The sequence below is a fragment of the Anoplopoma fimbria genome, chromosome 7 (assembly GCF_027596085.1).
Source record: "Anoplopoma fimbria isolate UVic2021 breed Golden Eagle Sablefish chromosome 7, Afim_UVic_2022, whole genome shotgun sequence".
Classification (NCBI taxonomy): Eukaryota; Metazoa; Chordata; class Actinopteri; order Perciformes; family Anoplopomatidae; genus Anoplopoma; species Anoplopoma fimbria.
In genome coordinates this window covers 13741658-13754975 of record NC_072455.1, presented here as the reverse complement: position 1 = coordinate 13754975, position 13318 = coordinate 13741658, and the positions used below count along the sequence as shown (strand labels likewise).

General features: G+C 40.2%; 2 protein-coding genes across 2 annotated transcripts; both read left to right on the top strand.

Annotated features, from left to right (window-relative positions):
* Positions 1-2948: 2948 nt before the first annotated feature.
* Positions 2949-6565, top strand: LOC129093660 (cornifelin homolog A-like). The gene is made up of 5 exons (XM_054601745.1): positions 2949-2978; positions 3092-3164; positions 3891-3998; positions 4223-4377; positions 5240-6565. Exons 3-5 carry the CDS (start codon positions 3893-3895, stop codon positions 5360-5362), a joined length of 384 nt encoding a protein of 127 aa, XP_054457720.1. The 5' UTR covers positions 2949-2978; positions 3092-3164; positions 3891-3892; the 3' UTR covers positions 5363-6565.
* Positions 6566-8556: 1991 nt separating this feature from the next.
* ugt5g1 (UDP glucuronosyltransferase 5 family, polypeptide G1) lies at positions 8557-13295 on the top strand. The gene is made up of 2 exons (XM_054601740.1): positions 8557-8664; positions 10421-13295. The coding sequence occupies exon 2, from the start codon at positions 10424-10426 to the stop codon at positions 12008-12010; it is 1587 nt and encodes a 528-aa protein (XP_054457715.1). The 5' UTR covers positions 8557-8664; positions 10421-10423; the 3' UTR covers positions 12011-13295.
* The last annotated feature ends 23 nt before the right edge of the window (positions 13296-13318 follow it).

Sequence of the window (13318 nt, the reverse complement as noted above, 5' to 3'; positions counted from 1 at the left end):
TACTGACAAGCTCTTTACCTCTGGTTGCTGTTGCTAAGAGCAAATACTTGGCTGCAAGAAACTCAGTGTCCTCAGAGAGTGAATATTTACTGATGCAGAAGAGCTCAATTATGACTGTTACACTGACAAATAAACTGCAATCTTAGAACTTCAAGCTGCCGTACTACTATACATTACTACTTTTTCTTTAAATTGCTAATTTGATCTTTTGAGACATAAAAAAGGAATGTGGTTACACTACGACTAAACTACTACTATATTATACTGCAGATTGTCTTCGAACTAACTTCATATAATACTGTAAATAACAAAGTATCTCATAGTACAACAGGCAACTGAACCACAGATCCTCTGCATTGTTTATCAGTAAAGATTTTTTCCCAGCTAAATGCAAATGTTCACCTTTTGTTCAGGCCTCCCACCTGTGTTCAGGCCTCTCTCCGTGTGTCTTACAGGGGAGTGTGTGGAGCGACTGCCTGTATGGATGCTGCTGCTATCCGCTATCTTGGCTCCAGATCTCCAGAGAGCTGAAGAGAAGAGCAGCATCCCACGCCTCCTCCTCCTCCTCTTCCTCAGCCAGATACACTGCTCTGACCTCCCTGCAGGGGGCGCACTTGGTCTAGACCATGAATGCAGCACGCCTGTCTCCGGTGCTCTGCTGCAGCCTGCCCTCCAGTGTACAGGAGTTGATTTAATCACACTTCCTCTGATCTGCAGCCACTCCCTGTTGTCTCACAGAATTCAGCTGGGACCCAATCCGTCCCACTGAGAGGGAAGTTCAGTTTGTCCCCAGATGAAGTGATAAAAAGTAATTTGAATATTAGACTCTGAGCTAATTTTGCATGTCTTTTATAAGTAGCAGAATGAGCACATTCTTTCATGGTGGTAATTAACCAAGTACATTTACTCATGTACTGTAATTTGATACTTCTACTCCACTTCATTTCAGAGGGAATTATTGTACTTGTTTCTCCACTATGTTCAGATAAACATTTATCAGATTAACATTTTGCACACAATTATCAACATTCAATAAGTTTATAAAATACAATGAATTGTATGAACCAGTGATTCCCAACCGTTTTGCCCTGTAACCCATTACAAGAAGTCTAGTTGGGGCCTTTTGTCATATTGTTGCAGTATTTCCAAAAAGAATCGATGGAACTTTGTGAGGCCAAAAAAGGCAAAGGACAAGAAAATCTAATCATTTACCAAAAAAATGCAAAAAATTGTCAAAAGTATGAAAAATGAATACAGATTTGTTTAGCACAAGTTAGTTTTTTCTACTTTCTACTCCATAAATAATCTCATGGCCCTCAGGTGTATCTCGGGACTCCTTGCAGGGGGCGCAACACCACGTTGAGAACAACTGGATGAAAATACATTAGTGTAAACAACCAGCTAACTCCAATCTAAACATCTCATATGTATGTAGCTAAATATCTTTCACAGGGGCCAATTGTCTGCAGAATGAGTACTTTTACTTTTGATACTTTAATACATTTAGTTGATAATACTTCTGTACTTTTACTTATGGAGGAGTTTGAATGCATGACTTTAACTTGTAAATAAGTATATTTTGTTGTTTTATTGTTACTTGTAAAACATTTGAATACTTCTATCACCACTGGATTATTTGATGGAGTTAAGGCAAAGTACAGGACCACAGCACACTGATGACTACAAACAGTAGCCGTAGTGTATAAAGCCTCCATTTTTAAGTTTGATCTTGCCACATGTTTACAAAGACAATTTCTTGTATGCAAATTCTTAAATATTATTAATGTTTGTGCTGCCTTTCCTTTTAAATATAATTGCTGCTCTATAACAGTTTATTTAAATTTTTTACACCCTAAAACAACACAATTTTTAAAACTGACACTCAAACTAAAAACCTCAGCTCTAGTCTCCGAAACTCTAAACACATTTTCTGTTTTGTACCAAATGTGCAATTCAACAGGACACTTTTTGCGACACACTGCACACAGATCTCTACATCACACACAGGAGGCATAAAAGCATCTTCATTTTAAAACACTGCCATACAAAATGCCACACTCATGGACCAGTTGGCCAGTAAACATGCCACCTGGCCTAAAACCTAGTAGCTTCATCGTCGAGTCATCAATCAGCGATATGTAAAAAAACAAAAACAAATGAGAACCTGTTCACAACAACAATGGAAGCCAACATAGCAGTGACAGAAGTGTAGCAATAGAAAGAAAAAAAACATTATTCATGTTTCCTCTTTGTTTCCTCAAATGTTTTGCTGTGTCCATGTTGTATATCAATATCAATTCTAAATCTATATTCAACTTAGAATTTGATTGATTCTTATTTGCAATGCAAACTGCAACCTTTGGAAATGCATTGATTGGTTTTACAATTTGGAGAGAAATAAATATTTTGTGTGCAGTACTGCTAGTCTTGTGTTATGTTTACATATATTCATTAACTTTACTCCATAATATCTGTGAAATAATAAAACCCTGACTACATCATTAGAAGAGTAAAAAAAGTGTTTTAGATTGAGCACAGCAGCGTGTAAATGGTTCAAACAGAATCAGATAGCGAACGGTATGCAGCGTGTTTAAAATATGTAGTATGTCTAAAATATCCTCTTTCGGGGGCAACTAACCATCTGATTTAACAACATTGTAACATTCAAAGAAAGGAATAGGGACATGTGTCTCTTTTGTTCTTATCACACACCTGTGTCTAAGAACAGAATAGAATTTTTCAACAATGATGTCATGTGCATTTTGTTAAACAATGACGTCTGAGATTTAAAAGGATGCATGCCAGTCAAATAATCTGATGTCTGACTGTCAAAGGTATGGACATGAGTCAGACAGGACAGACCGGTCAGTGACATGCATCCTGTGCTGTCCTGTCACGTTCACTGCTCTGCAGCGAGTCTATAAGATGCCACACTGCCCTGCCAATCCATCCCTTCACTGAATGCTGCTCACAGTAAGGTAAGACAATCCACTGAATTCAAATGTATGCCGAATTGTGAATTGTGTTATAATAATTGACCTATTGAGAATCATTTCTCTTATGAGCAATGATTTCCATACTCTAACTTCAGGTGGAGGATTGCCTGATCTTGAAGCTGTTAAGAAATTCTGCAACCTGACTGGGATTTGTGAAACATTTCAGAGGTAGTTGACTTCCAACCTACAGACCTGTTCACGCACTATCGAGTGTGTTTATCTTGTTACCTGAAAAGTCAAAGATGTGGGGTGTTTGCTCCATATCAGCAATATGTAACTCTTCTGACCCGGACCAGCTCAGTGTATGCCTGAAGGTCAATTTCTCTTTACCATAACTGAAAACCTTGGCTTTACATTTGTGACTTCACCTGGACCATTTAGAATTTAAGTCAACTAATGGCTCCACATATTCCCTGCTATATCATTGTTTAATAAGCAGCCACTGACTGTGTATTTACAAGTTCACAAACTACTGAACTGTTCTGTGGGAAATATCAAATAAGAAAATAAATAAATACATGTAAAGAAATCATGTCTGATCTCCGAGACTCGTTTTCACACGTTATGAAAATGAACCACAAACACAAACTTTCTCTACAGGTATGCAGTCTTAAAATATGTATAAATATAATGTTGAGATTTAATGTTGCTGCAGTCAAAAGAATACCCTGTCTTCAGGATTCATGGAAATGTCCTTCTTTCTTCCCTCCAACAATGCTTGTTTCATACAATCCAGTTGGATGGAACATGCATGAGAAAGCATAAACATAATAAATCACTAAAGTATGCTCCTTCTTATCATGCAAAAATAGTTATGCCATTATTTTTATGGTTTAATTTACCTCAAAGATTTTGTCTTGACAGTTACTGTAATCTGCATTTCATGTCATGCAGTCATGTCTGAAAAGATGGTCGTGACCCAACCCAGGCCCTTCATTATGACCAATGTATCAAACCAATGGACCTCTGGCATCTGTGATTGCTTCCAAGACCTCCCGCAGTGTAAGTGCACTTCTTTTTATGCAGTTGCTGTCAGATAATACGAGATATCGAATCTCAAAACACAAGATCTAAAAAAAAAATTGCTGTGGGCAACAATAGTGTGTCTACACCTTTAAGAGGCTTAACAGATCTAGAAGGTATATTTGACTGATGTTGTCCAGCTGTGAAACCTTTTCGATGAGCACATTCTTACTGTTGAGCTTAAACTGCATTTTTTGTTTCAGGCTGCCTCGCCTTTTGGTGTTTTCCCTGCTTCACCTGTAAGACAGCACACGAGGCCGGGGAGTGTCTGTGTTTACCTCTGCTGGACTCTTTTGGACTCATCCCTCCTATTACCACAGCCGTCAGGGTGTCAGTACGCCAACGCTATGGCATTGAGGTACAGATGCTATGCTAACTTAAATGTGTTCTTTATATAGTGCTTACAAGCAAAGTGTTTACCAGCATAAAAGTCACTGTTGCCTTCACTGTTTATCCGATCTCTGATTAGTCTTAAACTGTATTTAAGTTCCTAGACCCAATCCTGCGATTCATGCAGTATAGTCATCAAAAGGTGACTGTATGACCAATATATGGAGCTAAAGAATCCGCTGCACAGTATTATCAGCAAGGTCTCAGTCCCAGGCCGTCAAATACCAACGCTTTGTCACAGTCCTCGACGTCTGATACCAGCGCACAAGGCCCCCTTTAGCGTCCATATGAGACACTAAATGGTCTTGGGAGTAACTACAATGTAAACCCATCCGCGTCAGTAATGGACGCTCAGAGCAAGTGCTTTGGGATTTGTGTAATGTAGAAGACCAAAATAATGCTCACATTATTTCCGCTGGGGGGATAGGATTGATGGGATAAAACAAACACAGGACTTTGACCCAGGTGGCCACTGTTGGTGTCAAGTGAGAAACCAACAATGCGTTGCTGTCTGTGTGTTCACAACATTATGTTTCACTTTACAAAGCAGTAATTTCAACCCTTACCACGATGTTTTCCTAAACCGAACTAAGTGGTTTTGGAGTTTGTAACCTTGGACTACCCAGTGTGTTAGAAAGTTACGCCAAGGGGTCCTGACCAAGTGTCAGTATGTGACGAGTTGGCAATGAGAACAGGTAAGTATTATACTAAACTAGTGCAGTGCCTGTTCGGAATGGGCCGATAGCATTTAGATTCTTCCCTTATCTGTTACATGTCTAACCCCACTTATCTCCTCGCCCAATCACCTTACTGTTTCTCTGTCTCCACAGGGCACAGTTTGCAGGGACTGTGTGTACTCCTTCTTCTGCGGGCCCTGCACCTGGTGTCAAATAGCGAGAGAGATGAAAACAAGGAAGAATCCCATAACCTTCATCAACATGTCGGCCCGATAAGAACAGAATGCTTCATCGTTGCGTGTGATGCGTTGCTGATTAAAGCATTGCTGCCTCTGTGGAATGTCGCTGAGCAGCTGATTGAAGATCAGCACATGAGGGTCATAGATCTTGCATCACTTGATGACGGATAAAATAGATAAGCACACACTTCACCTTTGTGATGTCCATTACCAGATTTTAATGAGAACTTTACAGTGACAATAGTGGTTTAAGCTGAACTGTATTGTATTACAGTTTTCAGGGGGAGGTTACTGACAATCTACATGGATTTCACACAGAAATCTTTTAAATTTAATAAGAAATGTTTGTTTTTTTACTTGTTTCACTTTAATTTCAAGATGTGTGTTTCATTTGTTCCTTTTGGATAGTTGGTTTTGTCCCTGGTATTGGTTGTTATCCTTTAAAAGTATGTATATGTTTGTATGGGCTCATTTTCACTTTTATTTGAAAAGACAAAGAAGGCTGCCGTACTGACAAACGCAGCTCTTCATAAGATATAATGTGCAGGCATGGATTTTCAGCCATGCTAGAAGCATGGGTCTAAGGGTGACAGTGTGGAACTCTTGGTCAGTTTCCCACTTTGGTCCAGACTGAGATTTTTCCATGGATGAAAATTTGGTAGAGAAATGCATGTTCCCCTAGAGGATGGATCCTTCAGACTTTTCCTCTAGCGCCGTCACAAGGTTGAAATTTATTTTATCCTACACTTTTGGCCCAATACCTGCAAAACAAATAACCTTCCCATCAGCCTCAGCTGCAGGCATACTTTGTGTTTAGTACTAGTGTTAGCATGGTCACAACAATGGTGACTATGGTAAAAAATGACCTGCTTACAGTAACATTAGCCTGTTAGCATTGTCACCGTGAGTATGTTAGCATGCTGATGTTAGCATTTAGCTCAAAGCAGCAATGTGGCAAAGTGCAGGCTGTACACTCAACACTTTTTTTTTCCTGCACACCTTTCATATAGATGTGTGTGAAGATCACTTTTCTTGACAACTGGTTATATTCCATTACTTACAATTAGAATATACTGTAATTCTTAGTTAGAGGAAGTTTTGCTATGGATGGATTTATGATAAAACATACATTCTTCTTATTTATGTACCTGAATCTTTCAGTCTGTTCCTAGTATTTGTATGACATGCGAGTCCTCTTCAACAGTGCATTAAAACTCAAAGCTTGTCTGAAGTTCAACACAATATATTTCAGTGTCTTCAATCCTATGCATGGTAACTGCCAATTTTAATAAATTCCTAGAAAGCTAAATACTAGCTTTGCTTCATGTGATCAAACTGGTGTCCGACATCAGGCAAGTGCTTATTAAAATAAAGTTAAAAAAAAAAAAAAGTAAACACCGTAGCACGAGAAATCTAAGAACATTATGCATTATTGAGAAAGATGTTTTGATTATAAGTGATAGTACATGCTCGGCATGTGAGTAAATGGTGTGAAAACTGTCATGAGGGCTGAAATGAGCCATATCATGACGCACAACAATTGAAGGAAGGAAAGGTTCTGAACCAGCGAACGTCCCAGGAGCATTGTTCAGATATTTGGGCTTGAGGTCAGCTTTGAAAAGGTGCACTAAATGTAGAAAGACTCCCATGAGGGAAAAACGGTATAAAATGTTTTCAATCTCAAGCCTTTCCTTATTTGAGTCATCACCATGGGAATGAATGCATTCATCAGCAACCAGCAGCCTCAGTGTGCAACTCAGAGCGGTGTCCAGCCCGACCAGCGGAGCACCAGCATCTGTGGCTGCTTCCATGATTTAGATGTCTCTTTTTGGATGTTTTTACAACACCTCCTGTGTGTTTGTCTCCATGGGTGAATGAAAATGCACACACACACACACACACACACACACACACACACACACACACACACACACACACACACACACACACACACACACACACACACACACACACACACACACACACACACACACACACACACACACACAGAGAGAGAGAGAGAGAGAAATCCAACAGGACTTGGCGGAGACTGGAGAGAGAGGGAAAACAAAATGAAGTAAACAAAGAAAACTGTTCACAAGCAGATTAAACTTTTGTAAATTATCATAGCAAATAAATGACCATTAACAAACAAGCAGAATAACTTGTTTAGACTAAGAGTGTTTCTGTCCATAAATTAAACAGAATGTTTTTAATAATCTGATTTGTACAATTTAAACTTTTTTGTGAAACAGCATTCCTTATAAAATGTGTTTTCTCTCATGTATCTTCTCTACCAGACTGTCAATCCTGCTCAGTCTGATTCTTTTTTTTTTTTTTTTTTTTTTTTTTTTTTTTTTTTAATTGCACACAATTTCCTATAATTCCATTCCTTTCAATGTGGTTGGTACTTAATTCCATGTGTTTGATGTTAATGGAGATGAAGATTTCACACATCAAATTAACTCAAGTTTTATAATAAAGGCAGAGCAAAACTGCTGAACTGCTGTACAGTACATGAATTGCTTTACTCTGATCACAAGCTGCATCTATGTGGTCTGCTGTTAACTCAAATTGTTCCTTGGCTCAGGTTCATAAAACTCCAAAGAGGCCGAGGAGAGAAGGGAAAGGCTGCGGCTCACTGATATGACTGTTGAACTGTGCCTCTTGCTGTTTTTGTAATCGCCAATGCTCACTTTATTATTCCCTCCGCTGTTCGACCTTGCTGCTTCCATTCCCTGCCACTCCCGTCTCACACACTCTGACTGTGTCCCAGTTTGGATTGTTGCCCTGTTCTCCCTGACATTTCCTCAACCAGCCAATTGTAAAGTCAGTGCATTGAACTTGCACGTGAGAGAGTCCAGTAGAATCTACAAGAAAACTGTCATCCAAAGATGTGAAATGAGCAGCAATCTGAGCGGGAGTGAACTATGGAGTCACTTTGCATTAAGACACAATATGGTGATTGGACAAAAAACAGCCATCCAGCTGATTACTTTACTTTTTTCTGAAACGAGTTCTCATGTGAAGGGAAAGACATTAAAATTACTTGACACAATTAAGACAAATGAAAAATGTTGGATTACTCAAACTACAAATCCATTAAAATGCACTCTACCAATCTTATATCATGCCTTTAACATTGACCTTTGCTCTTAATAACAATGCACACACCTTTGGGAGTAACGTATGACCCACATACTGGACTTTGAGCTGTTAGAATAGGGCCTGTGTGAAGAATTTCAGCTGTGTGGAAATACAGATCTCACATAGTACCCTGGCTCTCTGTGAACGTGGCGCTCAAGCCAAACTTCTGGATTTGGATACAACAAGAACCAGGTGAGGCATTTTATTAACTTATAATTAAACAATTTAACAACAAAACACTTTTCAAAACACATTTAATGCCATGGACTATTACTAGCATATCATAGAGGACAATATATACTGTATATAGGTGTCAGTATTCCATGTACATGTCATAACTTTGTATTGTTACTGGCAGAAAATGATCTGCGTCAATGTGATAATTCCACTTTGGCTGCGAAGAAGGCCCAATCCCATGTTGTCAAAATTTAACATCTAACAGTTTCAAAACCAGCAGCGGATAAGTTATCCATGAGAGGAGGAAAAAAAGCTAGAGTATGCTGGAGTAGAATATAAACTGCTACATTATGTTTATATCCACTTAGACCAAACAGCAGAAGATCCACATGCATATGGTGTTGAAATAGGACTGTGATCCTGTACTGTATAAGTGACCTAGATAAATACTGTAGAAAGTCCACATGTAGCAGTAGTAGTAGCAGACCATGTGGTTGGTAAAGTAGAAAAAAAGGGAAACTGTGGGATTGTACAAACCACAATAACAATCCTCTAATAAAGTAATCCCCCTCTCCATTGCCTTTGCATTCTCAATTTTTTGGGTAAATCACTGCAGAGGATTTTTACATAATTTACATAAATCATCTTTCAACCCCTCCCTGCTTTGTGTTACAGAAAATTGATAGATTGGAAAACTGCATCAGGTTGCGATAAGATGAGTTAGACTTCACTGTGCCACAGGAAATTAATAAATAAATACAGTATTAGCTGTTAAGAAATACAAAATAACAAATGCCCTAACCCATACATGCAGTACATACACAGACTGCCGTCACACACACACACACACACACACACACACACACACACACACACACACACACACACACACACACACACACACACACACACACACACACACACACACACACACACAGTACCCACAGCAAATGCATGCCAACAAAAAAATTGCACTCTGCCCGTCGTCGTGGTAGAGTACTATTTGCAGAAAGAGTATAGTAGCCTTGTCAACAGAGAACTACAAAAAGTGTACTTTTGTACAGGGGTTAGGCTCTGGCTAACTTGCAATTCACAGCTTTGATGTACAGGGTGACAAGTGAGTTCTTAAGGGCACTGGGGTCTGCACTGGGGGACTCTGAAGCATCCTCCTGAGGGAAGGAGCTGGTACTCAGAGTAGAGGACATGGGTGAGGTGTGAAATGATCCTCTAGGCCCGTCAGATGATAGTTTAAGTTTCTGATTTCTACTACTGTCAACTAAAGTTATGATCAGGCCCAAAAAATCAGGCCCGACCCTGCATGAACTCACTTAGTTTCTGTCCAAGGCCGACCCAAGCCTGAAACGGTCAGCAGTATTGGGGCCGAGCCCAATTTAAAAACCCTGAATTTCTACTGTAAATAAGTAAATCAATATATACATGAATAAAATGTATTACAAGCTTAAGTTAACTTTAGTATTTTTTCAGACGTTAGTGACTTGATCTCCAACATGCGCCTTCTCTTACTGAGTGTTGAGCATAATCCAAAAACTGACTATAATGTCTGCATCTAAAAAACAAAACACTGGGAAATTGGAGTTGACGACTGTCAATGGATGTGATTTTACCAAAATAAGATAAGGTTACTATAGCACAAATAAGACATACTTTTTTTCTTTTCTTTGTCACAATCAGGTTTAGACAGTCACAATATATGAGCTGTACCTTAAAGTTGTTGGGTTTTACAAGTCTAATCTTTTCTATCTGCTCCCAGGAAATGTCCGGCGTGATTCCTATAATCCTGACAGGGCTCTGCTTCCTGTTGCTCAGGCCCACTTGTTGCAGCGGCAGCAGGATTCTGGTAGTGCCTGTCGATGGCAGCCACTGGATCAACATGGAGCTGATCCTCCGAGAGCTGCACTCAAGAGGCCACAACATCACTGTGCTGCGCTCTGCCAAGAGCTGGTACATCCCTAGCAAGTCTTCGATTTATACCTCTATTAATGTGACCATGTTGGAGGATGAGTCGGACAGGAACTTCTACAATAGAATGCTACAAGATGTTATTGAATGCCGCCGGTCGCTGCCTTTTATAAGCACCTTTTGCCAACAGTACTTGATCACAACCTTGTTGGGAAATGGCCATGAGATCCTCGCTAGAGCAGCTGCAACAATGTTAGATGACCCTGTTTTTATGAAGAAGCTGCAAGATGCCAAGTATGACCTAATGTTAACGGACCCTGCTTTGACTTTAGGGGTTATTCTGGGTAGTTACCTCAAGCTGCCGATGGTTTTCAATGTGCGTTGGATTAATAATGGGGAGAGTCATTACACCATAGCTCCCTCTCCTGTCTCCTATGTCCCCGTGCCAGGAAGCGAACTTCATGATCAGATGGATTTTCTGGAACGAACCAAGAATATGTTACATTATCTTTATAGTTTTGTTGAACACCACTTTGTCCTTAACCCTCCCTACTCCGATCTGTTCCGACGGCATTTCCCCCCTGGGACTGACCTGCTGTCGTTGCAGCGGGCAGCTGATATCTGGCTGGTGAGGTCGGATTTTGTCTTTGAGTTCCCTCGACCCACCATGCCCAATGTGGTATACATAGGGGGGTTCCAGTGCAAACAGTCCCGCCCCCTCCCCGTTGAGCTGGAGGCCTTCATGCAGAGCTCTGGGGAGCATGGGGTGGTGGTCATGTCTCTGGGGTCGCTGGTGTCGTCCATGCATCGTGAGGCCACAGAGGCCATCGCTGCTGCTTTTGCTCAACTCCCTCAGAAGGTGGTGTGGAGGTTTGTTGGTGAAAAACCTTCATCCCTGGGTAACAACACCCTGCTGGTGGACTGGATGCCTCAGAGAGACCTTCTGGGACACCCCAAGACCCGCGCCTTTGTAGCCCACGGAGGCACCAACGGCATGTATGAGGCCATTTACAACGGCGTTCCCGTTCTGGGCCTTCCCCTGCAATTTGATCAGTTCGACAACCTAGTCCGGCTAAAGGTACGCGGGGCAGCTCGGGTGGTGGAGGCAAAATCAATCACCAAAGAAGACTTCCTGGAGGCTCTAAAGGACATCCTGGAGACTCCCTCGTACCGTGAAAACATACAGCGTCTCTCACAGCTACACCGCGACCGGCCAATGTCTCCCATAGACACTGCCATCTTTTGGATTGAGTACGTGATCCGGAACAAAGGAGCAGCCCATTTGCAGTCAGCAGGTTTTAATCTGCCTTGGTATTCCTACTTCTGCCTGGATGTGGCAGTTTTAATTATTACCCTTATTGGAGTCTTAGTCTGGGCTTCAGTCCTAGCCTGTAAGATTCTCTGCTGCCGAAGGTCCCGGTGGAAGATGAAAGCAGAGTAACTCATTGGAACTACACAAAAATGGAGTTGAACAGCAACTGATTCTCATTTACAGCCTGGAAAACTTTCTGCTTCCTATTCTAACTATTTTAAATAAATAAAATGAATCATGTTTGTCGGAGATACACACAATCTTGTAAGATGAATGCTTTTACAAGAGCTGTTAAATAAATATCTAAGAAAAGTCAGGGGTCGTTTCAAAGAGATCTGTCAGTTTTGGGGATTCATCTTGAACGGTTTTGATACCATACAATAAGTCTATAACTGTAATCATAGTTTGCTCTTTTCAAGCCTTTCTAAGCTAGTTTTAATCAACAACTTTATGGGTAAAGTCCATAGCTTTTCACCATTATGTGTTAGCAGAATGCAGGTGGTCGGTGTTACAACACATTGACCAAAGGGTAGTTATATAAAATTAAGATAAAAAAAAAAGGATTTGTTAACCTACATAAGTATTCCATGATATCAGTCAAAGTGGTTTATCAAAGATCTCACAGAACTTGTGAGCCTCCATCTAACAGTCCGTTCCCCTTGAGTTTCTCACTTCCTGTAAAATACGAACACATTGCATCAAGAGGAACCTACTGAGAGCTTACATCATGGACTGTGAGTACAGAATCTAAATCCTCAAGACAATCATGGGACACCGTATTATCCTTTTTATACTAAATGCTTTTTTTCTGCTGACAAAATGTTAGCAAAAACAGTCTGCGGTATCATACCAAAATGATTTGTACATGATAAAGGCCTACAGTCACTTTGTCATAATTGTATTAATGTAAAAAAGCAGGTATGAAAGAAATGTCATACACTGTACTAGTGCTATACTGTACCTTTAAACAGATTGCAAATGCAAAAACACATGGAGTCTTATCATGAGATCACTTCAATGCACACCACAAACAAAACCTGAGATTGTGGTGTACACAATTGTTTTTGTAGCAGCTAAATTTGGCCAGGTCATGCAAAGGGCCCAAACACTGAGGGGAAAAAGAAATACTTTGCTGTCACTAGCTGTAAAAGATCTTAAGAGCTTTCAACACACTACAGTAAACAGTTTTTACAAGCCTGTTTGGAATTTTTATCCCACCTGCACGGATCAAAATAAAAAAAAAGGAAAATGGAAAAGTTACTGCTCAGTGATTGGGAAATGTCTGGTGATGCATGAGAGCTAAAGGGACATGGAAAATGGACTGCATATTAACGTTTACAATATGCCCAGATTTTTTTATTTCACACTGTATTCCCTTAAGCCACAAACAGACACCATATGTAGTGCTATGGTGAAGATGCATTTCCATAAGGACAA

Coding starts and splice junctions, on each gene's coding strand:
- LOC129093660 (XM_054601745.1), top strand. CDS start 3,893: ATGTCTGAAAAGATGGTCGTGACCCAACCCAGGCCCTTCATTATGACC. Junction 3,999..4,222: donor CTTCCAAGACCTCCCGCAGT/GTAAGTGCACTT, acceptor TTTTTGTTTCAG/GCTGCCTCGCCTTTTGGTGT. Junction 4,378..5,239: donor GCCAACGCTATGGCATTGAG/GTACAGATGCTA, acceptor CTGTCTCCACAG/GGCACAGTTTGCAGGGACTG.
- ugt5g1 (XM_054601740.1), top strand. CDS start 10,424: ATGTCCGGCGTGATTCCTATAATCCTGACAGGGCTCTGCTTCCTGTTG.